The 27,232-nt window shown below is 39.7% G+C and overlaps 1 protein-coding gene across 7 annotated transcripts; it reads right to left on the reverse strand.

The window, feature by feature from the left end:
• Positions 1–9,387: 9,387 nt before the first annotated feature.
• On the reverse strand, positions 9,388–26,701 carry kdm1a (lysine (K)-specific demethylase 1a). Of its 7 annotated transcripts, none has more exons than XM_041813098.1 (23): positions 26,572–26,616; positions 25,781–25,832; positions 24,030–24,320; positions 23,856–23,873; positions 23,607–23,772; positions 23,293–23,426; positions 23,111–23,189; positions 22,900–22,992; positions 22,648–22,754; positions 22,156–22,237; positions 21,775–21,869; positions 20,823–20,840; positions 20,556–20,698; positions 20,330–20,420; positions 19,656–19,790; positions 15,932–16,005; positions 15,281–15,392; positions 15,010–15,142; positions 14,727–14,914; positions 12,534–12,648; positions 12,274–12,401; positions 10,745–10,891; positions 9,388–10,475 (listed from the first exon to the last, which is right to left on the reverse strand). In XM_041813098.1, exons 2-23 carry the CDS (start codon positions 25,823–25,825, stop codon positions 10,275–10,277), a joined length of 2,595 nt encoding a protein of 864 aa, XP_041669032.1. In that variant the 5' UTR covers positions 25,826–25,832; positions 26,572–26,616; the 3' UTR covers positions 9,388–10,274. The 7 variants fall into 7 exon arrangements, with proteins under 7 accessions (XP_041669032.1, XP_041669028.1, XP_041669033.1 ...); XM_041813099.1 differs by having other exon boundaries at positions 9,389–10,475; positions 25,796–25,832; positions 26,572–26,646; XM_041813094.1 differs by lacking the exons at positions 25,781–25,832; positions 26,572–26,616 and adding an exon at positions 24,667–25,137.
• Between the last annotated feature and the right edge of the window lie 531 nt (positions 26,702–27,232).

The raw sequence follows: 27,232 nt of genomic DNA on the forward strand, positions 1-27,232 counted from the left end.
AATGGAAATCCTTAAGTGTCCTAAACAGCAGTGATACATGTTATTGGTTTATTGAAGACCAGGGGCCTGTCAGCAGATAATGATGGGCAGCTCCCTGGGAAGCTGAAAGGTCAGCGGTCAGTGCTGCATCTAATCCTGTCTCTACGTCTTGACTCAGGGCTTCTAAATACAGCGGGGAGGGAGACGGACAGCTTGGCAGTGATGTCCACTTTTAGGGATAATTAAAAGAGTGTATCAGATGTCCGGCTCTGCCTGTGCTCACACTGCCAGAGATCCACGTGGTATGGTTCATCCAGTGGTGTGTTTATTAATATGTCAGCAAGGGCTCTGGTTTTAAAGCTGAAAGGGTGAGTTGTGCACTGCTGTGATCTGGAGTGAGAAGGCGCTGAATGACAAATGTGCAAGTGTTTATTAGAGCTGGCATGCATAGATAAATATACATTGGAGGGTGACATCACTGTGTTGTTAGGGCTGCTGTATATAGCAACCTGGTGATGCAAGTGCTAACACGAATGCCCTCTTCAACCCTGCCTTGCTGCCCCCTTGCACCACCTGTTTCCCTGTGCCATAAAAAAGTCCAACATGCTGACAATACTGCAGTTTTACCCTTCCACATTGCAGCAGCATGATGCCAGAATTATAAACTTCAATAGGACACTAATCTCATGGATTTTTTTAATACCAGGTCAAAAAGTCCTTGGCACCCAATCATGGGTGATTTTTATTTTTAAATACCAAAAAATGCAAGGAAACTTCTGCAAAATGCTCAAAAACATTTGCAAAGTTTCAGCCAATGTTTTTGTGCAATATAGACAGAGTGTAGGACACAATCATGATGAATCCATGCCTCTACTATTTGATGACCCTAACTGCAAAAACACTCTCCTGCTTTCCCCTATTCTTCTTACCTTTCTAACCCTTCTCTCACCCTGTAGGGAGTATTTGAGTCAGGGGTCCCAGGATGAGCCCAGCTGTCGGAAACTGTAGTCTTTATGATGCATTAGAGGGTTTCCCCCCTGGAGGACTACTTCAAAGAAAGAACGTCTTTTTAAAGGGCAAAGATGAAACTCCATCCTCTGCTTTGCATGCTGCCGTTCTTCCAGGAAAGGCCCCCAAAGTATACAAACGCCCAAACTTTATGACCACTCCGTCCATTGAAACCTATGGACCGTGTGTGAAGCTGTAGATTACTATTTTACGTGATATCAGTCTGAACAGATGCTTCCAGTGGTGAAAGGTGACATAGAGGAATGTAGTAATGGGTCATCAAGGAATCAGGTGAAGAGTTTAAAGGTTTTAAGACTTCTCTTTGGGATCTGTGCCAGTTCCTCTCTTCCTTGAGCTGTTTGTCTTGAATGCCAGAATATTTAGGACAAGTCTGTAGGCGGTTAACAGTGTAAACAAAAAGAAAGCTGACTAAAGATATTGCATTTACATCAAGTGGTCTGGTTCAGTTCAGTTTGGTATGGTGTACAGTAGGGCTGACACCTTCTAGTCAGTTGGTCAGTTGATATGCTCTCATCCGACTAAGATCCTGCTGGTCGCTTGGTCGCAAGTGTGCATGAGAACGAAACAGTGGGAGCATGCAGCTGACATATTGAGAGACAGAGAGGAGCAATGCAGACCTGGGCAATACAGCTAGATAGGCACACAAAGTGATGCAGAACATTTTATATTCTGTTAAGAGAATAGATCTCAGGTCAACCTCAATGATACACAGCAAAATTGTCTGTTAATTTGAGTCACACAGAGTTAAATTTAACACTTTAAATGTGTCTATATCGGTCCAGACTTAATATAGTTAACTACGCTTTTGAAAGTCCTGAATATTTTACAATATGACAGGGCTACAGAAACGCAAATCTGTGGCAAGGTGGGTTTTCCTTTGGCAAGAAAATAGCAGAGTCAACCTCACTGCAATGCAATGCATGCTGATGAAGAATATACATATATATCTTTTAGGAGCATCTAAAGTCACAGACGGGGACTCTAACTCAGTGGAACACTTCACTCATGGTGCAAATGTGCCTCATATCAAAAGCAATGCTCCAGTTTTTGCTGTGTCCACCAGATTTTTTGGGATGTGATGTGGAATCTTCTCTTTCTACGAGCTACTTTGTAGTCAACAGAGATGGAAAAAGTACAAAAGAACTGTACTGAAATAAAAGTACTGTTACTCTGGTTAAACTACTTGAATATAAATAAAATTACTGATTTCAAGATGTATCCAAGAAGTTACACGTACCCTAAGAACTATTCAATTACAGTAATTTGAGTTAAAGCAGTTAGTTACTTTCCACACCTGCTTCCTGTTGACTTTCCTCTGTAACCCTATGTATGTGGAATTGAGGTGTTAAAACAGTAGCAGAAGCCTCCATCAATGCATTAAATCCTGGCCTGTATAACTCACCAGTCAGCAAATATAAGTATTAAGTCCCTTTATCATCTCAGCATGGGCTGGAACAAGTAATCCTGATGATAGTTATTGCTTTAAATTAATATAAACAATTATTAGATGGTATTTTGTAGGCTATATAATAATATATAAAAAATAGATTAATAATTATTGTGCCATGATCATTGAAGGCAGATGCACTGGAGAACATCAGAATAAGGTTCAAATGATTCATATCGCCTCAAAATGCATTTTGATTTTAAAGATCCTTTAGACCAGGGGTTCTCAAACTTTTCAGCCTGTGACCTCCGAAATAAAGGTGCCGGAGACAGGGGAACCCCACTGTTTCTGAAGGTGGTTAAAGCATGGCCCTGCATATTTAAAAATAGTCATGCACACTTACGTTTTAAGGACTTTTGAAACATTACATTGACTAGAGCGTAAATCTCACCAAATGACGTTTTATTTTTTTTTTGTTTTTTTTTGTTACAACTAATTAATTTTATGCTTTTAAAAAAAATAAATATGGGACAAATATTCAGTTTGAAATTGTAAAATATTACGTATTTTTTTAAAGGCAACTGGAGACCCCCTCTGAGTGTTATGCTGGAAAGCTTCCAAAACAACTTATCTGTACTGCCCTCCTTTTGGGGGTACCTCTCTGACCCTAAAGGGTGAAGCTTGAAACACTGTTGGCTTACACCCATGCTTAACAAGTAAGGATAGGGTTGGCTGTGAAAGCACAAACAAGATCAGGGTTTACCGTACCAAACTGTACCAAACTGCACTGAACCAAACCGGACCACTCTCTGGAAATGCACCAAGAGAGAACAGAAATCCTCTTAGACTCTCCCCGTGTATGTATAAACATCTGTTATTGATGGATCATTGTTTTTTTCCTTATTGTAAAGTAGAACTCAAATGTATTAGTGGAGATTGGAGTTTGCAGGCTTTTATTCTGAAAGGCCTCCATTGTGAAGCCGGGGGTCATGGTGTCATTGGGTGTCGTAGGCTGTAATCTGCACTTAGCCAGCACTTAACTTTAAGACCTCAAATGACTAATGCCCTTTTGGTTCTCCTTTGTCAAAAAGTTTCCTTTTCGTGTCCCAGAGTTGTACTTTAACCTTGTCAAGTATTTTTTCACCAGCTGAATCAGAGTATTTAAGAGTCATCTCAAAAGGAAATAATCTCTTAGGTATGGCATCCTGTTGTACCTGCATCTCAGCCTTCTTTCATTGTGCCAAAATCATTCCACAGTATTTCCAGTTTACAGCAGGAGACAGAGCGAGTGTTTCCACTAAGATAATGAAATTAAGGGGGGATGATTCTTAGGGTTTCTTGTTTACTTCTTATGTGTTTTATTTCTTTGTTAAACAAAAGATGTCTTATTTTAGATGATATATCGGATAGATTTTATTTAAGGAAAATCTTGTAATTTTGTAAAGTGGGCCTTATTATTGAAATATATTAAGTATTTGTCCATCTTGATTTTAAGAATATTTTTTGCAAGATAATGTATCGTCCTTGTTGTTACGACACTCCTGGAGAGTACTTCTTCCTGTATTTTTGTGTGTTTTGTTATTTTAATGTTAAGACATTTCTCATGACCTGGAGACACGATTGCACACCACAGATGAGAGAGAGAGAGACTCGTGTCATAGTCCTTGAAGAATGAGAGCTATGTGTGTTTTTTATCAGAGGAGAGCCGGCCGGCTGTGCTGAGCGCTTCAACATGTGTCGTCCTGTTTTTATCAGGCCTTGTCGCTGCTCTGTTTTCCCTCGCTCATAAATTCAGGGTTTGTACATCTTCTGTGCTGTATGTTTGTAAGTGCTGCCAAAGAAAGAAGAGTGCAGGCCCCAGGAACACGTGTACATATATATATATATATATATATATATAAACGCACACAAATAATCTTATAGGAATAATATAGTAGGACTAAAATTGACATAACTGAATCTCATCTCTTACACTCGTACATGCACAGATTTAAGAGTTTCAGGCCTGTACAATCAACTTTTGTGTGTATTTTTTTGTATGCAGAAAAAGGAGACTGACAGACAGAGGTGTCAAACACAAACCTGTATGTAAAAAGATCATATCAAAAGGGTTTTACGATTTATTTTTGCTTCTCAGTGTGTTGGCAAGGACTATGTGGGGATTTTTTTCTTCTTCTGTTTTAGACTTAATCCATTGTGCATGTTTTAACCTTTCTGTGGCTGGCGCACTCTGCATGTAGGTCTCTTGAAGCTGCCAACTGTACAGCAAAACCATATGTATTCCAATAAAAATAAAAAACCAACCTGTTTGTAACCCGTCTCCATGCTGGATCCTGTGTGTTTGTGTTTAATCTGTGCTTTTCGCTGAACAAGCTCAGCCACTTTTCGATTTCATAGCTGTACGCCCTCTGTGTGTGCGTCCACTGGTTTTAGCAGCAGCTGACGGTACACAAAATAAGCAGCAAGACAAATGAGGCAAATTGGTCAGGTATAAAGAGGAAACCACAAGCTGGTGTGGAATGCAAAATCAGCACGTACGACTTTTCTCTTAAACTGCAGAGTCTCAATGTGTGAAAGCCAGCACTTTAAGCTGTGAAAATCACAGTAATCAACATATTGTAGACTAAAATATTTGGCTTTTTATGTTAAAATAAACAGCACCCTTCAGACTTATCCTTAGTGATTTGATCATCCATCACTTCTACCCAGGGCATCTCAGAAGACTTTTTCAGGCTGAGGCCAAAATCCTTCCCCTCATTTTACCTCTAGATGTCTGTTTTTTACCCTGCATTTCCCAGAAACATTAAATGTAGCTCCTGAGATTTGGGCTGAATTCAACTGCATGCTTTTTATGTGCAGGTGGCGAGAATGATAAAATGGAGAGTAAAAATGTCATGGTGAAAAAACAAACCTTGCCTTTGGACTGGACAATTTAAAACCATAGTGTTACATAAAAACAGTGCCTATATCAAATATCCACCCCCTTGTATGTTTTACTTTTTTACTGATTTTATAAATCAGTCATGGTCAATATAATTCAGGACTAAAACAACCCTGTCTTTTATGTCAAAGTGAAAACAGATTTCCACAAAATCATGTGAAGTCTCTCCAGCAAGTTTCTGTGTAGCTTTCGCTGAATGTTTCGGGTCATTTTCTTGCTGGGAAATACATCTCCCAAGCCGTAGTTCTCTTGACTTAATAAGATCATCCTCCAGGATTTTTCTATATTTTGTCACCTTCATTTTACCCTCTACCTTTACAAGCCTTCCAGGGCCAACTGCCTAGAAGCATCCCCACAGCGTGATGCTGCCACCACCAACCAACACCAGCCAGTGGTTTGGTGTTTGGTGTCCTCCAAAAATAGCCTTTTGTCTGATGGCCACAAAAGCACCATTTTGGTCTCATCAGACCAGACAACTTCCTTCCAAGTTCCACTTGACCATGAAGTCTCCCACATGCCTTTTGAGGAACACTGGTCAAGATTTAATGGGTTGTCTTCAACAGTGGCTTTCTCTTTGCCACTCTCCCATAAAGCTTTGACTGGTGAAGAACCCGAGCAGCAGTTGTATGCAGAGTCTCTCTGTTTCTAACTCCTTCAGAGTAGTCATGTGTGTCTTGGTGGCCTCTCTCACAAGTCTCATTCTTGCACCATCACTCAGTTCGTGAGGACGGCCTGATCTAGGCAGATTTACACGTGCTAAATTATTTCATTTCTTGATGATGGATCTAACTGAACTCCAGGGGCTGTTCAGTGCCTTGGACATTTTTTGTATCCATCCCCTGACTTTCAACAACTTCTCTGAGTTGCTTGGAGGATTCTTATGTCTACATGGTGTAATGGTAAGAATGCTGACTAACTAGTGACTGGACCTTCCATGTTTTTTAATTCAATTTTTTGGTCAAAAAAGCCAAATTATATTGACCATGTTTGATTTACAAAATCAATAAAAGGGTAAAACATTCAAGGAGGTGAATACTTTTTATAGGCACTGCAGTTCTAAAAAAAGTTGAACATTTGTACATACAACTTTTTGCCAGCAATAGCTGAGGCTTTGGGCATTATGTTTTTTGGTTGTCCACCCGTCTGTTAGATGGATTCTTGGAACGTGAAATCCACAGAATGCCTTGAATGACTTGAAGAACTTAATCCACTTTGACTCAAGGATGAACAGGTTACTTTTTGAGATCATCAGTCAAAGATCAAGATTATTGGGCCTCATCTGCTTATAAACAAAATATCTGAAGAACACTGAAGGACTTTCTCCTAAAGGTACACAAATTTCCACTCTGACTCAAGGATGAACTAATTAGATTTTCAAGGTCCAGGTCACTAGATCTCATGTTTATCCCCTACTTAAGAGATTTCTACAAATGACAATACTACAATCCCCCTTGAAAAGTTTCATTGATTTCTAAATTAGTAACAAAAAATAGAATTGTCAGAGGGAGATTCTTTTGCAAGTTTAGTCCATTATTGTGTATCAGTGAATTATTAGTGTAAATAGCATGCTTGAAAAGGAGAAAACATTCATTGATGTAAGCTGCATTAACGTCTGATTAAATGTCTGAAATCTCTCAGATTGAAATCAAAGGCCAACATTTAGTGCTGTTAATGACCCTCAGACTTCATGTTCTGTTTGTATGGTGTCATGAGAAAAAAGCGATTGTAGTTAAGGGTTAACACTGTCTCCTGCCTGTGTGGTTTAATCTGTCCTAAGTTCAGAGGCAGGGAGGTGCTTCTCAAACACAGCGGTGCCTGTTTGGGCCCTGGTACTCCTGAGCCTCAGTGCTGATGCCTGACCTAAATTAGTGCTGTGAAGTCAACCATAGAAATGACTCAGTGGTGGCACTGCAGGCCCGTGTGGGAGAAGGAAGATGGAGGAGTGAGAGTGAGAACGAGGCTTCACTGCCTACAACAGGTGTCAGGGGGGAGATGAAGTGGGACATTGATGTGAGAATACAAAAGGTCATCAAGGTCGTGGATGCTTTAGTCAAAAACATTGGGACTGTATGTCATTTGTAAAACAGGAAATGCTGTAAGCTAATTGCTAACTTGAGCATGTAAACAATGCTTATAGAAACAATGCTACTATACAGTGATGCTGTGAAACAGTATTTGCCCCTTTCCTGGCTTCTTATTGTTTTGCATATTTGTGATACTTACATATCTCAGATCATAAAACAAATATTCATATTAGACAAAGATAACCAGAGTAAAAACAATATCCAGTTTTTAAATGACTTCATTTTTTAAGGGGAAAAAAGTCAAACCTATCTGGCCCTGTGTGAAAAAGTAATTCAACCTTGAACCTAATAACTGGTTGTGCCACCCCTGTGCAACAACTGCAGGCAAGCATTTGTAATAGCTGTATTTCAAGTCACTTTGGAGGAATTTTGGCCCACTCTTCTTTGTAGAATTGTTTTAATTCGGCTACATTGGAAGGTTTTCTAGGATGAATGGCCTGTTTACAGTCATACAACAGTATCTTAATCAGATTCAGACTTTGACTAGGTCACTCCAAAACCACCTTTTTGTGTTTTTAAGCCATTCAGAGGTGGACTTGCTGGTGTGTTTCTATTCATTGTTTTGCTACATAACCCAAGTGCTCTTGAGCTTGAGGTCACAAACTGATGGCTGGACATTCTCCATCAGGGTTTTTCTGTAGAGAGCAGAATTCATTGTTCCATCCATTATAGTAAGTAGGTGGTTCAGGTCATGAAGCAGCAAAGCAGCCCCAGACCATCACACTACCACCACGTTTGACTGCTGGTATGATGTTCTTATATGAAATCCTGTGCTAGTTTTACTCCAGATATAACGGGAAGCAAACCTTCCTAAAAGTTCAACTTTTGTCACGTCAGTCTATGGGATATTTTACCAAAAATCTTAGGAATATCATTTTGGCCCAGTCTCTTTCAAGACAGTCTAGCTGCAGACCATTCATCTCCAACGGCCACTTTTACAGACTGGTCATCTGAAACGGTGTACATTTACCCGCTAAGACTTTCAAAATAAATTTCATTAAACTTCGATTGAGGGTTAGGGTAAGAGTTAAGGTAGCTTTTGGGACACCAACTCTTAAGTTAAAAGCCTGACCTGCAAAGCCTGATTACAAAATGTTTAATAGGGAAAACATTCCGCTTACAGGAAAAAGCTCTTCTTCCATGAAAACATTCACATTTAAACGTAGTGAGCATAGCTGAGTAAACTACATAGATAATAGAAGCAAATACAGTTACGAAGTGAATTAAGCTAAAGTTGAGCTCACAGAGCAGCTATGAAAGCTGTGTATCTATGTAGCTAAATTAGTTTTAACTATGTCTGCTGAAGCTCACATTGCTAAAGCTAACTAAGCTAAAGATAGCATAGCTACATAGCTAAAGATAAGCTCAAAGTATCTTTGTAAGCTTTGGCTACATTTTTTTTCCATATTGTGTTTTCACTGACATAACTTAAAACAACTGGCAGGTTTTTTAAATCTGATATTACTGGTTATTATGAATGATGTCCAAAATACACAAACTATTATGGAGGTATTTGTACTTGTATGAGATTACATCCTACTTCACACCTATGAATCAGTTGAGATGTGCTCAGACATGCTGTGGTCTCATAGAAATGACTTTCATAACTCCCCATCACGCATTATGACTCTGCATACAACAATTATGAATAATAACCCTACCCGTCAGCAGTCACACACTGCTCCAAGCCATTGGCGTACCGGGGGTGTGAAACTACTAGAGTGCTGCTGTCTAAAACCCAAGCTCAAATGACTGTTGTTACATCAAACATCTCCTTCGGTCACAATAATAATAACCCCATCTCTGGGGGAAAACAAGCCCTTGACGCTAAAGAGCGCATGGAAACAGAGGGGCACAGAGCCCTGAAATACAACTCCACAGAGAGGCTCATAGCTCATGGTTGACCATTTTAATCTCCCCCCTCATTCATCAGATCCCCCACTATGTGGAGCTGCTGCCAGGGACCCTCATCTCTCCCTCACTCACACAGTACCACAGACCCTGGGAAGCAGCCAAACCCTGCAATGAAGCAGGGTCATTGGCAGGTCATGAGAGACACAGACATGTTACTTATGAACATGCACTGACAATTACACAGACAAGACATCTGCAGGTAATGGGACAGGAAACAGTTGTGATAATACTCCAAGCAAAGAACTGATCCACTGACATTATTTCTGTCGTCTTTTAATAACAAAAAAATGACAATATAAAAAAGTATGACAGCCATAATAAAAATACTTAAAACTGCTATTGCAACAAAACATTCACAATTCTTTCAGCATATCTTTTTTGACTTTAATACAAACTACTGTCACTACACTCTGCAACCTAAATGAAAGAAAGGAAGCAAACAGCTACAGCACAGAGAAATGTTTAAGCTTTAAGACAAACAAGACAAGGCCTCTGCAATGACACCGGAGGGAAATGTCTTTAGCTTAGAGAAGCAGTTTTAGTAGGTTTAGACAGTAGAACCTGTATGTTATTAGTCTCATGTGAAATCTAGTTCCCCGTGTGTAGTTGAAGCTTTTAAACATAAATAGATTTGGTTAAAGAAATGCTAAACTTCTGTTGAGACTGGGGAAGTAGTTTTAAAATCTTGATGAGTCACTGCATTAATATGTAACATCCTTCTGTAGCAGAGCCCAGTATCTGTAGTTGCTAATACTCAAAAATAAAAATCTGAGGGGCTCAATTAAGGAATGTCAACTTCCCATAATACTCAAAGTGACATTTTTTAAGTAAAGTTAAATATGCAAAGGGGGTCTCATTTCCCTTATAGAAATGATTGATGGATAAATTCCTCAAAAGCTGCTCTGAATGGTCTGAGAGTCCAGTGTTGGCAAAGTCATTTTCACACACTTGGGGTGGGCTGAGCCTGTGGAGGATTGGTGGCAGCTGTGGGCGTGGCCTGTCGAGGGAGTGTGTACATGGCACCCAGGAACTGATCTGCAATACGTCCAGCCTCGCGGAGCCCGCTGAGCAGGGCACCGTGGACTGTGGCGGGGTAATTCCTGATGGTGTGCTCCCCGGCGAAAAAGAGACGTGGGACGGGCTAAAAAGACAAGAAAGCACAGTGAGATTGATGCAGGATTTAGGAAAATGAGGGACTGGAGTGAGAGGAAAAAGTGTGGCAGTAAACCACTTAAACTCATCAGTCAGTGCAGAAGTATGACCATCAAAAAAGCCAAAGAACATCTGTGTACTGTATAAAGTGCTCTGCTTTGGTTAAATACTGTGGTAAGGCTGGCATGCCCTCTCTACAAGGCTTTCTCACACAAATACTAACACAAAAACACAAACATGATTCCTTTGCTTGTTTACCTGTGAGGCTCCTGGAATGGCAGGTCCAGGTGTGATTGGCTGTGCCATCAGGTCGTAGTCGTTACCCGAAGAACCTGCCGCCACATATGAGTAAGAGCCTCTTGCCCAGGGGTCCGCACGCCAACGGGTGACCACAGTTTCCTTTGGCTGCCATGACAACAAACAACAACATTTAGGAAATTCCATGGTGATATTTGAGGGACCTGTAAACAGCTGGATGGCAAACAGCCCCACACGCTGGCCTCAGCACATGTGATTTGAGCCCATTTGAAACCAGAGGCAAATGATTTATAATGACGGGTGGTTTGGACACAACTCCAGCTTTGAGTGCCTCTCACATGTGCTAGCTGTGTTAAGTCGTGCTGGTTATGGGGGTCAATTCAGGAATGAAGTTGACATTCCACTTAAAGTAGTGGAAAAACCAGAGAAAATACTAATGATGGTGCTTAAAACCATCAACCAAAGCTGCTTTTCTGTAAACAACAAACATGATGAAGTTGTCTTTTGACAAAACTGGACTACATATGCAAGAGGAATAAACAGTCTGGCATGTGGGCTGGGATTAGAGTTAAAGAAGTGATCAAAGCTGCCACTTTTCTGCCTCTGGTTGATTATGGTGATGTCTTTTATATGCACGCATCATCACAGTTCCTTAAATCTTTGGATAGTGTTTACCATGGAGCACTGAGGTTTATAACAAATCTCCAGTCCTTAACTCATCTTTGTACCCTATATGACTGAATCAGGTGCAGAGGTGGAAAAAGTACTCAAGTAAAGAACATGTACTCTGGTTAAAACTTACACAAGTATAAATATTTCATCCAGGAACATAAATTTAACCATTTTACAGCAAAATGGATATACAGTATCACTTAGCAGCGAAGGCTCTGCTCAAAAGATGCTCTGTGGATTAGTTGAGCAGCATGCTTTGCTTTCATTTATGAAAACGCATATTCAATCTAATAAAATTAGTTCAAAAGCAATTAATCCACAGTAGAATGAATCTGAACGAGGGTGCAACAAGCTTTATGCTATAAAAGAGGAAGCTGGGGTGGAGGGGGTTAAGCTTTGCCAGCAGCAGCAGAGTGGTGCATCAGCATTAATGCAAACAGGGATTAGAGGGAAGTATGTCATATTTAATTTCATCGGTGTGTTGAGAGAAAGAGCTGTGATTTGCCTTGGGAGTTGGGAGGTGATAACTGGGATCAGCTGTTCGTCAGCTGACCACGGCTGGGTGTATGAATACTCTGTCCTGTATAAACTAAAGCCAAGTTTCCTTTGATTTAAAGTTTACTTTAAGTACTGAGTAGCTACTGAGGAGGTGGATCTGTGTTTGTAACTGCTTTGTGTCACGATAATGTCTGTAACTGTGCTGTTTGTGCTGCTGCCTGTCTTGGCCAGGACACTTTTGAAATGAGGTTCTTGACCTCAGTGAGGCTTTCTTTGTTAAATAAATGTAAATAAATGAAGCTGAAGTTAAACACAAAGTAATTCCATGAAAATAAGAGCCAAGGGCTCAGGTTGTTTACCTGTGGCACAGCACTGCTTCCAAATATTCCTTTAAGAATGGCCAGGCAGCGTCCTACAATCACATCATCACTGATGTTCTCCATGATGCCAGCTGCCTCACCAGCCATGAGAGCGAGTAAAATTGGGGCTGAAGAGAAAAGAAGGCATGATTTGATTCAGAGACTTTTTACACAAACACCACAGAGAAAGAGATAACCAGAACAGACATCTCTTCACCACAAAGTTTTATCTTTCCATGAATGAGAAACTAAGAGATCACCTTTGTAGAGGTTCCAGAAAAGGAAGAGTTCGCCCCGACTTGCTGTTGTAGAGCCGACGTGACCAAACAGATTGACACTGGGATCCCAGAAAACACGGTCGAAACACAACACCACCTTCAGACAGGGAGGCACAAAGTCACGAAACATTCAAAGCTCCTATTTCAATCAAAAGCTCCACTTTCTGTGAAGCTGAGCTGCAGCACATTTACTGCCATCACTTCAAAGTTTAAGCAGTGTGAATGGTAGAGCGCCATCTGCTGGTTGTACAGTGTCAGTAGCAGCTCTGATTGCATAATAATGCAGTACTCAGCTTTGTGCTGCAGCAGAATTAGAAGATGAAGTACTGAGATGTAGATGATGCTCAGAAACACAGGGAGAGAGCTGCTGGGTCAGGAGAGAGGCGGGATGACCGGATTACAAACATACACTGGCAATGAGCATCAATCATCCACACGCTAACAGGCCATAACTGCCGCTCTTCTCCAAGACTCAGCTAAAACACTGCTCATGCTGCACTTTCAATCCAACTATTTCTAAAGGAGGGGGACTGCTGACATGGAAATTTATATAGAAGGACCTGAAGGGAATACAACTAAACCTGAATTCTGTTTTTTTGCCATTTTTTAAACTCAAGGTCAAATTCCTCTCTTTAAGGACACTGCAGCAGGAGGTCTCCATAAAAAAAAAGAATCCACGTTCTTGCTGGAAACACAATACATGATTTAAGACCGGCTTGTAGCCTGATTCGAACATGATGGCCTCTTTTAGCGGTGGAGTTTACACTTAATCTCTAGCCTCCTGCATACAGGTCAGACTATTCAGGCTTGAACTGTACCAAAACATGCTCAGATTTGACAGCTAATCTGGAATCATTTTTACAAACTCCTGACTGACAGTGCTGGTATTGTAGCTCTTCTAAATTTAGTTGTACTTGTAGTGTCAGACAAAAAAAAAATCCAGTTGTAGTGAAAAAAGTCCTTATCTTTAGTAAAAAAAAAAAAAAAAAAAAAAAAAAAAAAAGCATTAAACATACTTAAAATATTAAAAAATAATAAAATACTGAGATACCTTGAATGTTTTCTACCCAATCTCTGCATGTTTTCAAAAGTAATACCCACAGTGCAAAAATATCATGAATTTGAATGTCCAACAGTCCAGCACTAACATTTTTGTCTCGTTTTAGTCTCCATGACATGTACTTCACTTTTTTTACTATATGGACAAAAGTATTGGGCCACACCTGTTAATTACTGAATGAAGGTGGTTTAATCAGACTCGTCTCAACATGTTTATAAAATCAAACACCTGTCAATGCAGTCTCCGTTTGCAAACATTTGTAATAGAAATAGATTTGTTCTGAAGAACTCAGTGACTGTTAGCATGGTACTGTGATGGATGCCACCTTTGCAATAAGACGGTTCGTGCATCTCTGCTGGATATTCCACAGTCAACAGGAAGTGATATTATTAGAGAGTTGAAGCGTTCAGGAACAGCAGCAACTTAGTCACAAAATGGATGTAAAATCACAGAGTGGGGTCAATGACTGCTACGGTGCATGGTGTGAAAAAGCGGGCAGTGCTGATTCCACAGCTGAAGGATTCCAAACTTCCACTGCTAATGTCAGCACAAAAACTATGCTGCAGGAACTTCATGGAATAGGTTTCCATTAGGGCTGCAGTAACAGATTCTTTTTGTAATCAACTACTCTATCAATGCTTCTGTTGATTAATCGAGTACCCTAATAAGAAATATTGCATTTTTTTAATCAGACACTTTTGCTTTTTCAAGAGCAGTAGTACTGGACAAGTAAGAAAAGAAGCTGGAGTGATACATTTTGGTAGGAGAGATGATGGTATGGGGCTGGTGTCCAGGGTTTGGGGTATCTACAGTGAAGGACAATCTTAATGCTTCAGCATACCAAGAAATTTTGTACAATGCTATGCTTTCAACTTTGTCGGAAAATTGTAGGTGTTTGGCCCATTTCTATTCCAAAACACGACTGTGCCTCCATGCACAAAGTAAGGACTATAAAGACATGGTTTGATGACTTTGGTGTGGAAGAAACTGAGTGGCCCACACAGAACCCTGACCTCAACCCCACTGAGCACCTTTGGGATGAAGTGGAATGGAAATTGCAAGCCACAAAACACAACAGGATAAAATGTAGGAGGAGCATATTTAGTGAAAAGAACCTTGTTGAGGTTTCCAAAGCCCATCCTCTGTATGGCGGATGTCTTCCACTCAGGCAGCGGCGGAACAAACTGCACAGCAGGGGGTTGCTGCTTCAACACGCCGAGAGGCAGCGTGCACAACACAGCATCACACTTGTAGATAAAGGTCTGCGTTGTGGAGCGTGTGTTGACTGCTATTACCTCACAGCCTGGGGAACGAACAGTTCAAAGAGTGTTTGATTGTACATCCATCCATAAAAACGTCAATAGAGGAGCGTGTGACTCCACATAGTCGTGGACATACCTGAAGCTGAGTATCGAACCTGCCGCACTGCAGTGTTCAGTTTGATGTCCAGACCTTCAGCCAGCGCCACAGGAACACAAGAGTAACCGTTCCTGACAGTCAGGTGGCTGCCGGTGAACTCAAAGTCATCATCCTGTGGAAAAAAGAAGAAGCTGTCAGCCCAGCAGCAGAATGAACTCCTTAAGGTGAAAGCAGTATATGAAGGCCTCAGGGCTGTTAAAGTTAAACACCAGTGTCAAGATGAGACAATTTAATGAGTACACGTATATACCTGATCCCAATGCTTGAGAGAAAGGGTGGAGAGGGGCGTAGCATTGGCAAACTCCAAGTTGGCAAAGTGCCAGTCGAGGATCTGCCGATCCCTGGATGACAGGTAAACATCGCTGTGGGAAAAAAGGAAGGAAGACGTGTTGATGTACATTTACAGCTATTTAAACATTGGAGGGACAGGTTTATTCATGCACACACTGGAAAGTCTCTAGCCAAATCATCACAAGTGTAGAAGTGCAAATTTAACCATAAAGTAACATCTGAACAGTAAAAATTAGGAAACATGCAACAGGTAAAAATTGGGCTCTAATGAGCAGTTATTTAACCTTAACCTGAGATTCAGCTTACACGTGGCCTTTTAAGAGCTGAATGCAAAGATGTAAAACACCCTTCTAATCTATGACAACACTGTCAAAGCTAAGCATTAAAACGTTACAAACTTTAAATAATTTGAAATTGTGGAGACATTTCTACTGGAGTCTCTATTTGTTTAAACATGTTTCTGGTTAAGCAGGTGTTGACTGCTTTTACTGATGCTGCATTTAATATTTCTAAGCCCTTAAGGTTAGAACATCATGTCATATTTTTCAATCTAGGTTTAGAAATATGATTTATTTCCTTCTAACATCCCACTTTCACAAGGATGTGTTACCTTGGTGGATTTGCCTCAAGCTCCTGCAGCTTCTCCTCCAGTTTGGCCTGCAACTCCACCAACTCGTCGTACTCCTACACAGAGACAAATCAAACAGCAGAGGAGATTTTATCACCTTATTTTATCACCAAGCATCACCACAATAAATTAGACTTTTTTTTTCATTAAATTATTATTTAACAAATCTTTAAAGCTTCTGTGGGGTTTGTGCCAGTTTTGGCACTTAAAGCACCTGGTATCCTAAATCCACAAAAATCTCAGATTGTTAGTTATTCATGAGATGGATAACTGGTATTTAACTGGTATGCATTTATTATGACAAACAAAATGTATTTAATGTAACAAAAGAAACACTGCATTACACAAAAATAAAGAAAATAAGCAACTTAGCACTAACTCTGTCAACTCTGAGAAAAAGAACAGAGCACCACTGTAGCAGCAAAGCGATGCCACATAAGTGATCATCAACTGGCAGCCAAGGGGCCATATCAGACCCCCAAAGTTCCCACCTGGCCCCCAAAAGACAATCAAATTCAGTAAGCATATGGATTTTAGGGTATCTTTTGTCTTTGAATCCCTGTAGCTATTAAATCAACCCCCAAAACGATCAATATTATCAGGAATGACTTGCATTTGTTTCATTTTACAGAAATCCACCTGTCAGCCATCATTAGTATGCATGGTAAACCCAGTCATTAGGGCCTGTGTCCATAGACAGCTTTTTTATTAAAGTCCTTATCCAAGCTGCATATTTTTCTGTACACTTTTTACTTCAGGTTCTTGGAGAGTGCAATTTTTCATGGATTTAAAAGAAAAGACCTGTTTCTTGCACTTGTTTCTCACCAATCAGGACACAGCATGGTAATGTCAAACCCAGTAACTGACACCCAGACATATGGCGCTAAATTATCTCAGCTGCTTCCTTGTGGCTGGCTGCAGTAGAAACACTAAGACCAAAACGTTTTAATTTAGTTCATTTGAAAGTGTGGCCCCCAGAGTGTCTGCCAGAATAAAAACTGGCCCAAGAACAAATGTAGCTGACGACCCCTGCCGTACACCCATGTCAGTGCTGCAAAGGCCTCAGTGTTAATTGAATGGCAGTCATGTGACATCTAGCCAATAAGATAGTGTTGTGGTACGTAGGATTTGGAGGTGCTTGTATTTTAATACCATCACACCCTCCCCAGGTTTTACTGGGGTATACGGTATTTCTGCCAGGTGTTTTAAAATCCACATTGTACAAGCACTTGTTTTCAAGTGAACGTGTAAGCACAGTGAGCATAACGCTTACCTCTACTGCGCTTCATCTAGTATTTAAAAAAAAAACGAACTCATTTACAGGAGAGCTGGAAGTGATTTATAGTTGAAGCATTACTCTTGTAAGTAACAAGTAAAATACACTACATCAGACAAAGGATTAAACAAAGTTTATCTCTGTTTCCTCTCCATCTATGACTCAGACATGCTCTCTTTTCCTCCAGCTTCCCTCCTTCCCCCCAGAGAACTGTATGTTGAGAAATAATAACCAGCTATTATCATATAGGATATAAGAACATGAAGCAATGTTCCATGTGCTTTTAATCTGGTAAAGATTGGACCTAAATATTATGCTATTTATTTCTGCATTGCGCTTCAATGGTGAGCTCCGTCCTGCCGCAAGTTCACTTTAGGGGGAGGTCATAAAAAGTTGCAACTACTTCAGAGCCTAAAATAACCAACAAACACTGATGAACTCCACCTACATTAACGTTAAAATGGGTAAGGATAATTTAAACCCTTTTAAAAACCTTCAATGGTTTCAGTTGTGCCTGGTGTGACTGCTGCAGGATGGATATTGATAAATGTCATTTCTCATCTCTGACCTACACCCAGAAGAAGAATTAAAGTGTTTTCAAACTCACGTTGTCATAAATCACATTACAGCTAGCAGTCCAAGTTTAACAGTTTGATTTTAGAGAAGACCAAACTGCGGTGCCAGAGTTGTAACAGATCCATGGCAAGCAATAGCGTGAGAGAATATATGCGCCAATACATATGTGCTTGTTTGACTTTTGCCAAATTGGCCCGGCAACATTAACACGAGTTCTTACATCACTTAAAGCACCTTTACACCTCGGCAGTGGTGCACTACTGCTGGTGGAAACAGACACATACTCTTAAGGGGTTTATTATAAACATGCTCACATTACACCGCACCGTCATCATGATGCTTATTAAAGCAATATGGTAGCTATGTTTTAATACCCCAGGATACGGTATTACCGCACTACGACCCATTTCTAGTATCCAGTAATCATGGAAAAGACAGTTGACTGTCAATGACAACAATACACGCCATGAAAACTACAACACATTATAATATTATTATTATAGAAAAAGGTATACGTGTGTGCATCTTTATGCAATAGGCACAACATTTCAAATTAGCTGAGCTGGTGTCAGACTTTGAGCTGGTGATGTCTATGTCACATTAACTGGCTTCTATGTGAGCACCTGGCAAATACATACTTGCATGTGTGATCAAGGTACACACCCAGAGGGTTTCAGGTCATGTGGAAAGGACGAGCAGTCTCTATAGAAAGGGCTGACTCAACCTGTTCATCAGTTCACCACAATAAAACCAACAGAGTCTGGTCATACCACCTACCAAGCACAGCCTCAGGACACAGCTACTCTGAGTCAAGTCTTGAATTATTTTACATCCTAATGACGCCTCCAAGTTAGCCATTTGACGTGGGAAAAGACTATAAATGGAGAGAGTGCTGGAAAATATCCCAGCCAAAATATCCTGACTCTGCCATCCTTTAACTGGCCTTAAAATCCTGTTATATGGTGTAGTCATGCATGGCACAGTAATGCATATGTGCTTTTTAAATGCTCATTCTGCCTGACACAAAGCGTGTGTGAACATCTGCAGACATGAAGACAATCAAGCCGTGATTCAAGGGCCTTGAAGTGGTTTCAAAGTAAGCGGATGGGTCGCAGACAAATCCAGTTCAGACACCAGCTGTGTTTAAACCAACTAAAGCCTCCATCTAAAACACACACGTCGAAGCAGTGGAAGTGATTTATCTGCACCAAAAATAAAACAGCAGCACTCACTCTAATAATACATCTCACTGAGGCATTAAACCACTTAAACACAGCCTGTCTGGTCTTGGATTGAGCAGCATTAAATTCTGTGATGCATCAAACCTGACCTAGAAGTCCAGAAAATATCCATATTTTAGTCTACAGAAGTTTTATAAATATTAATAGTTGTTTTCCACATCCTTTAGAATGGATAAAGTTTTCAAAAAAATAATTTAAGAGTTCAGTCTGACCTGCAAGTTCACCTTCTGATCAACTCAGGAAATCTAATAATGCTTCAAAGAAGTTCAAACTACAGCAACTAAAAACACAGACACTGGGTTACACCCACAACACCCCAGCTGGTAATATTTAACATCTAAACTGAACTGGTTTGAATAAAATATGTTTTGTCCTGCTGCCTGACTTTTATAAGAGTACAAAGGAACTGAAGAAGTCACGACAGTGTCATAATGGAATCTCTGTTGTACAACTATTCTAGATAACAGCCCACCGCTTGTAAAAGTGTGTATAAAGTGTAAAGAAATACTACAGCACTCATCTTTTGTCCTTCCTTCACTCTTGAGGATTTTTAAAACTTCTTTTTCTAAAAAAAAAATAATAATAATAATAATAAATTAAAGTTTGAGCTCACTTTGCAGAGTGCTGTGAGGTCTCGGTGCTTGCTCTTCACCAGGAACTCTGCTGTGATATCTCGAGGTGGTTTGACTTCACTGGCCTCTTTGTACTGCTGGTGGAGCTCCTTCACCCGCTCCTTAGTGCTCACCATCTAAAATCACAGAGAGAGGAAGATCGCGAGGTTACTGGTTGTTGATTTTTGATCTACCCACACAGCATTAACAAAGTACAAAAAGTATTAGGGATGCACAATACTGGATTTTTGCTGATACCCAATATGCTGATATTTACAGATTCATTTGAGCCAATACCGATGTTTCAATTTGTTTTTCAGACCTAAAAATTTAGTCCTGTGAACACACTTTAAAGTTTAAGTATGAACAACGAAACAAACTTTAAGTCCTTAACATACACTTTAAAGTTTAATGAATGAGGATGAAGAAAGGTGCTTATAAATAAAATGTATTATTATTCTAATATACAGAGTTTTTCATTTTGCAGTGGCAATGGTCAACGTGCAATTTTGATGCAGAATCTGATGGGCTACAAAGTAGCAGAGAGGAGATTTTTCCACTGGCATGTACATATTGAATACAGCCAATTTAATACATTTAGCTTAGGAAAACAATGATGCAGTTTACATGTCCATGAGCTCAGTTTTGGTCTGCATACTGCTAATAATGTCCTCACCTTGTTTAGAAGATCCCTTAGTTCTTCCTGAGTCTTTACAATCTTCTTCCAATGTTCTATCTGCTCATCTTTTACATGCTTCTCCTGCAGCCTGCAACACAAATAAAAGTTAAAGATTAGAGGTGTTGTGCTCATCGGTATACATCTCGTCTTTAGGAACATGAGTGCAGGATACACGTGTCATCCCCTCCTGTGTTTGAGCTCATGTAGCACTCATCGCACTCACTGTATGACCACTTCCAGTGCCTGTCCCAGAGAAACAGGTTTGTTGTTGAGAAAGTTGAAGTCCAGCTGGTGGCTGAGGTAGGAGGTAGCCTCCAGCAGTCTGTTGAACTCTTGCTCCACCATCTCATCCTTTTCTTTTGGCACCTGGACACACACAATGACAAGGACACTGGCAGTCAGTTGGTTTAATGATAGAAGCTATCAACCCATAAGAAATATTAACAGTGTGGAAAGCATGCCAGACTGAAGGGACATAAATGATACATACACTTGTGCACCGTTCACCCTTTTGTGGTTCACGAAAACATGAAGTTGGAAGGCGTTGAGAAGAAAAAAAAAGGGTGGGGGAGAGACAGAACATATTAAGTAATCAGAACCTCAACGTCAAACATCTTTACTCAAGGTAAAACATTTTGTGTCTAATTTAACTATTTACACATGATGTGGATGTTTCAGAAGCCCTGTGGCAATGGAAGTCCCCTAAACATGAACCAAAACATCCTCCTACTGTTGCTGCCACTTGATGGGCAGAACAAAAATGAGAGGGAAAAACACTGTTTATTTTGCATTTAAATTACATTAGAGTTATATCTGTTTTCTGTTCTGCTGTGTTCTGAAAGGAACTGGAGCTGCTGTTGATGACACGCGAGGGTAAGCAGTTAAATGAATCCACTGTTCATCGTGTTTTTGTGGCTCATGGAGAGCCAGATTACTGCCTCAGGACAACAACAGGGTTTAAGAAGACTATAAACTCAACACAGCACTTCCACGCCAAAAAAGCAGAACTGTTGTGCATCCATAAACATCTTCTATTTAAGGTTGTAAACAACATCAGGTCTTGGTTTTCTAAAATTCAATTTGGATACACATATCTAATGCCAGCTGCAGCTACACTGCTGTGACTGAAGGTTTTTCTTGAGGTCAGATGTTTAAATGAGCTTAATCTAATGCATATCTAAAAATGTCAGTATGACTTCAGCATGCATTAGCCTCTTGCAGTCTATGAAGGCTCTTGAAGTCATTTCTTTGTTTTTCAAGAAAACCTGGCTTTCTGGCAAACAGACAGCAGAGTGTTCATATTAACAAAAACAAAACATATGCAACTTCGAAACAGATAACTCTGGATGCCATTTGTTGATATGAGAATACTCTAAGAAGCTTGGCTATGACAGGCTGATAAAGACGAGTCAATCAGTCTGCTGACTGAGAATGATACTTACCGCTTGGCCATTGGCTTCATATAATGGACACTTCTGTTTGATCTTTGCAAGCTCCATGTTAACCTGCTTACTGATCACTGCCATGGGATTTCCTCCTAAATGAGAACACATGCAAACAGAAAACTGTTGAAACCTGCATAAACATTAACACCAACACCATCTGCAGGCAGGGGTAAGCAATAGCACACTAAGAAGTCACCTATTTTTTAAGAGAACACTGTTTCCTTATTTCACATTCAAATGGTAGAAAAAAAACACAACAAAATAAATACTTGCATCCTAAAGGCACACAATTAGACACAAAAGGCTTATTTGAAACAAGACATCAATGCTGCAGGTTACTTTAGATTGTACATTAAAAGAATTTTAGTCTGTTCTTACCAAGTCCTGTAACCACCATAGCACCAAGATCAGCGACATAGTTGCCCTTCCTGAATGTGGCCACTCTGCCTCCAACACGGTCCTATAGAAGAAGACATGATCAACTTTATGATAAACATTAAACTAGAAAAGCCAACACAGGTCTACTTCAACCACTTTGTTAACAGGTTAAACCTTAAAACACATATCTATGGGTCAATAATGGGTTTCATCGGACAAAGTTACTGTTTAAATCTGTGACATATTAAAAATTATGCAGGAATGCTTGTACAAAATGACTCACTGATGATCCACAGTTAATGTGACAGCATAGTCTAGAAATGTATAGTATATGTATGTATATATGTATATATATATGAAATGTATATACTTTAATAATGAAATGCAGAAAGTAAACACTTAATGGTGACCAATAACTAATGAATGTGAAATAAAAATATCACAATGAATGAATGAATAGGCACATGGATGGAAACTCTGTTTATGGCTTACCCTGGCCTCTAATACTGTAACATCCATCCCAAAGCTCTGAAGCTGCCTTGCTGCAGCCAGACCAGACACACCTCCGCCAATGATGATAACCTTCCCAGTTTTCTTTGCTGCAATGAGAAGCAGAATTAATTCACTGGATAGCATTAGGACAAATACCCACTCCACAAGACAGACTAGCAGGTCACATAAGTTCAGTAGGCATTTGGTTAAATACTATAGTTGTTTAACATGTGTTGAATGATTGACACTTACTTGGTAAAGGTTTAACCCTTTTGTAGATACCAAAGTTAATAAGACCATGCCTTTCTAAGTAGCTGTGTACCCTGTGGACCAGCACAGCATCACCTGAAAAGAGTGCAAAGGCAAAAAAATGTCTCAACTCCTATGTGGCTGTGGCTTTTGAGAAAATTAAATCTTTAAATAAAAGTACATAAAACAGAGTAAAAGCAACGTCAGTTCTCACTGTTGTATGGAGCTTCAAGCTGCTGTGCTGTGGCTTCAAAGGTCAGCTGGATCTTAGGGTTGTCCAGCCACAGTTGGAGCTGGGGGAGGTTAATGTAGGTTATTATCCAATAAAAAAGTGAAAAACTATAATCTTGTCCTTAGTTTCTGAACTCAAAGTAATCTGTTCAAAGTTGCACTTACTGTACGATTGCGTATGTAGAGGAAAACCTTCTGAGTCTGCTGGGGTCCACTGATGATGTCAGGAAAGCAGGCAGCTTCCTGGGATGTCATCCGATCATGAGGAAGGCGGCTCTGAAATGCAGCTCCCTCTACACCTACGAATTACCAAATATAACCACATTCATTTCAACAACATCTGCAAAGAACACCAGCATCCTTCCATCAATAAAAATCAAAAGCTTTCTATCAAGCTTTAGATCCCCTTTTTGAAGTTAATTTCCTTAATAAAAATACTAATTGTTTTTAACAGTCTAAAAATTCTATTTCAGACTCACCAGAAGGTTCCTCTGGTTCGCTGTCATTTTCCTCCTCTACTGGTGGAGCTGGAGGTGGGATGACCTGCTTCCTCTCTTTCTCCGCCTTGGCGTTCCTCTCCTCCTCAGAGTAATACTCGTCCTCCGACAGGTTAGCCAGGCTTTCGTCCATCTCGCGGTACTCCACCTGCAACAGTAGGCACAATAAAAGCATCATTAAAACCAGCATTACAGAGTCTGGTTGGCTAATGTGTTCCCATGATACTTAACTTTTTTGGGACTTAGTATCTTTAAAAAAATTCCCCGCAAAGACAAAGAAAAATTAGTTTAAATTAGTTTAAATGATGATTCATACTGTCAGTTAAAACAAAGTTTTGTTTTGTTCTTACTTTACCCTGTCCCCCCTCAAAGTAGAGGGAGGATGCACAACCCTAAAATGTTTACTTTTGCTCGCTTGCGACGACTTGTTCTTCGAACTTCAGCCTCTTGATCTGCTGTCGCTGGGCCTCCTTGGTGGGGCAAGGGGGCTCCACCAGGTTCCCCACTAGGGGATGACCTTTCCTTTTTCTTTACATCCATAACGCCAGCTGCTGATGCTGAAGTACCAGTCTGGGCATCAGAAACCGGAGCCCTCTCACCTCCTGCTGCTCCAGCTGTAGATGAGGAGGAGGAGGAAGAGGAGCCTGCGTCTGACTTTTTGCTAGACAGCATCATGGAGGATGTTGGAGGTCTCTCCTAAACAAAAAAGCAAACAGAGAACAAAAATAAAATCTAAATAAAGTAAACAAAAGCCCCGGATAGTACAATTTTTAAGTGAAATGGTCAAAACTTAAATAATCACACTAGCATCAAAAAAAACTAAAAGAAATATTCCTTAGGGAAGATGAGTGATGAAATATGAGTTGTTGCAAATTTGAAAAAAATAACCAAATGAAAAAACTGAAACTGTTGTGTCCATTCTTACTGTAATTTGTGGGCTATCTTCAGCATCTCTAACATCTGTCTTCTTACATTTTATTGTACTCTCAGCCATCTCTATGTATATTATCTTTTGCCAGCTCAGTGTGTCATAACACCTTACCATTCTGATGTGTTGTTCTACGGTGACGTTATCCCATGCCATTTGTAGGATGTACACCTTTTTAATATATCCTTTGGTTCTGAAATATTGTTTGACTGAGTTGTTAACCCCAGTTGCCTTGATGTGTTGTTGTACCTTGTGGTTACATCTTGTCATCTTGGGCCATTCAACTGAATCATTATGCTTAACATTTATCATTATGATGGCTATACTCATTTCTATCACCAGGTGACTGCTGGAACATTGGATCAACCCAAAGTTATTTCTTTCTTTCATAATAAAAGCATTTTTACTCAGGGACACACAATATTGGATATTTACCAGTATTCCATATGCTGATATCTACAAATTAATTTCAGCTGATACAGATATTGATACTGATATTTAAATGTAGTTCAGACTCAAAACTTCTGCTCTAAAACATATTTTGAAGTCAGAGTGTGAACAAATTAACAGATTTCTGTCTTTAAAACACACTTTCGAGTGTAAGGAATGATGACGAATGAAGACTACCGCCGATTTACAATTAATAAAGGCAGATTTTTACAGCCAACATATCGGTTTTAAATATGAGCAGAAATTTCCATATCTGATACCAATATCATACCAGTAATACTGTGCTTCCCTACTTTTACCTGGACAGGAAATTAAGTATCCTAAACAGCACAGAAGCAAGAATAAAGGACTAGCAAATAACAACTTATTTTGTAGCTAAATCTCTTACTAAATCTTCTAACTTCTGATCTCAACTGGGTTACTTAAAGTTAAATAAAACTAATATATGAAGATAACAGGATGTGGCGACAGGGAACAACAACACATCCGAAAAAAAAGGCTCTACTCCAAAGTTAAATAATATTTCAGGACAACTGAATATAAAGACGAGTCATAACAACATATAAGAGCAACAAAGTCTGCGGGATGAAGACAAAAGAGAGTACAATAAAACGACAGAATACGATGAATGCACCTGCTTCAAAAGGCTAATAGCCACCATAATATATTGTTGTTTTACCAAATATTCCACATCTGTGCAACTGGATGATTTGAGTGGAACATAAACTGTGCATGAATGTCATGATTTGTGAAATGAGAGCTCCATGTTTACAGTAACCTTGTCTTGTTTTACCCATTTCTCCGTGCACCTGGTAATATCCATTCAAACACTAAGAAACGAAGACAGAATCAGAAATATTGTTATGAGCAGGTCTAACTGAGAAAAATACGTTGGCCTTTACAAACTAAACTCACTGAGATTAATCAAATACATAAATTTTGAGTATTTGTAGTGGTACCAACACAAGGAAATCGCATCAAATGTGTTCGAAAATGCCCTCACCCCCATTGTTTAACATGCCGTTATAAAAAAAAATTCCCACAAAAGAACTTTACCAATGAACAATAACACCCATGTTGTTCAAATTAACATCAAATGACAGGCATCTGTAAGCCAGGAGCCGTTGTGTTGTTCTGACCGTTGGAAGTTTCTTTTGACCAAATGGGCAAACGTTAGCTAGCACGCTAACGGCCGACTGGCACGGATATGAATGTTAGCTTACATCTACTAGTTCCTGATAATAGCATGCCTAAATCAAATATAATTAATGGACAAGTCTCTTAAGTATCGTGGCAAAACAAAGCACTATGAATTTTAAGATAGCAATTTCTTCACGTGCTGCATTTAAATGTATCAGGAGAAGCCGACCTATGTTAGCTAGCAAAGCTAACAATGAGACAGTAGCAAAGGAGCAGGTGCGAATGAAAAAGAAGACACCAGCCACGCGACCAAAAGCATATTGATTCATAAATTGCCTGCTGAATTTTGAATTAACTTCCTCTCTTCAGAAAGTACTGTTTAATTGTATACATGGATGGGCAGTTTAATATAAAAAATATTAATACTACCTCTCAATCCTCCGAAGATGTCAACACAAAGACGGCAGCGGAGTAGCAAGGCTTCTTTCAATGAACTGCTCTCTGATTGGTGGATCGAATATGTTACCCAATACCACTCGATGAAACGATTGGCCCAACTAGGTGTCAATCAAAAAGGGGCGGATAGTTATTTCTCTGCAGCAGTTGACTTGTTTTGTGTTTTAGGGGTGCTCACAGTACTTAGTAAGCAATTTTTATTGGTATAAGAGTGCGACAAACTGATATGGGTGCTATATGTATTGATATGTCCTGTAAGCAGGGGCGTCATGGAAGTAAATTCTGAGGGCTAAGTTGGAGTTGGGAGTTGAGAGAGCCTTTCTTGGGGAAAAAAAAGGAAGACTGGTTCCACTTTCTGCAGTTTGAAACGAATGTACTCAACAGCATAAGTGTTTTTTTTTTTTTTTTTTTAAAGAAATGTTATTTCGTTGTCTCTCTGATATTTATGTGTCTCCACAAATAGTCAAAGGATAGTTAAAATAAAATAGAAACCGAGTTAAATAATGCAAAGTCCCCACTGCTTTTTTCTATTGTTGTAGCTGTCACTAATCAGATTAATTCCACCCGATTAATTGCTAATGTCAAACTGACTAGATCTGACTAGTTTTGATAACGCAACAGCGTTTTTTTTATT

Source organism: Cheilinus undulatus, linkage group 18 (assembly GCF_018320785.1).
Source record: "Cheilinus undulatus linkage group 18, ASM1832078v1, whole genome shotgun sequence".
Taxonomy (NCBI): domain Eukaryota; kingdom Metazoa; phylum Chordata; class Actinopteri; order Labriformes; family Labridae; genus Cheilinus; species Cheilinus undulatus.

What these genes read in the sequence shown, in the direction of transcription:
- kdm1a (XM_041813094.1), bottom strand. Translation starts at nt 24,942, where the DNA reads ATGAAAGAAAGAAATAACTTTGGGTTGATCCAATGTTCCAGCAGTCAC. An exon ending in TAGAACAACACATCAGAATG is followed by an intron (nt 24,321 to 24,666) that starts GTAAGGTGTTAT and finishes TTTTTTGTTTAG; the next exon opens with GAGAGACCTCCAACATCCTC. An exon ending in AAGGGTTAAACCTTTACCAA is followed by an intron (nt 22,755 to 22,899) that starts GTAAGTGTCAAT and finishes TTCTCATTGCAG; the next exon opens with CAAAGAAAACTGGGAAGGTT.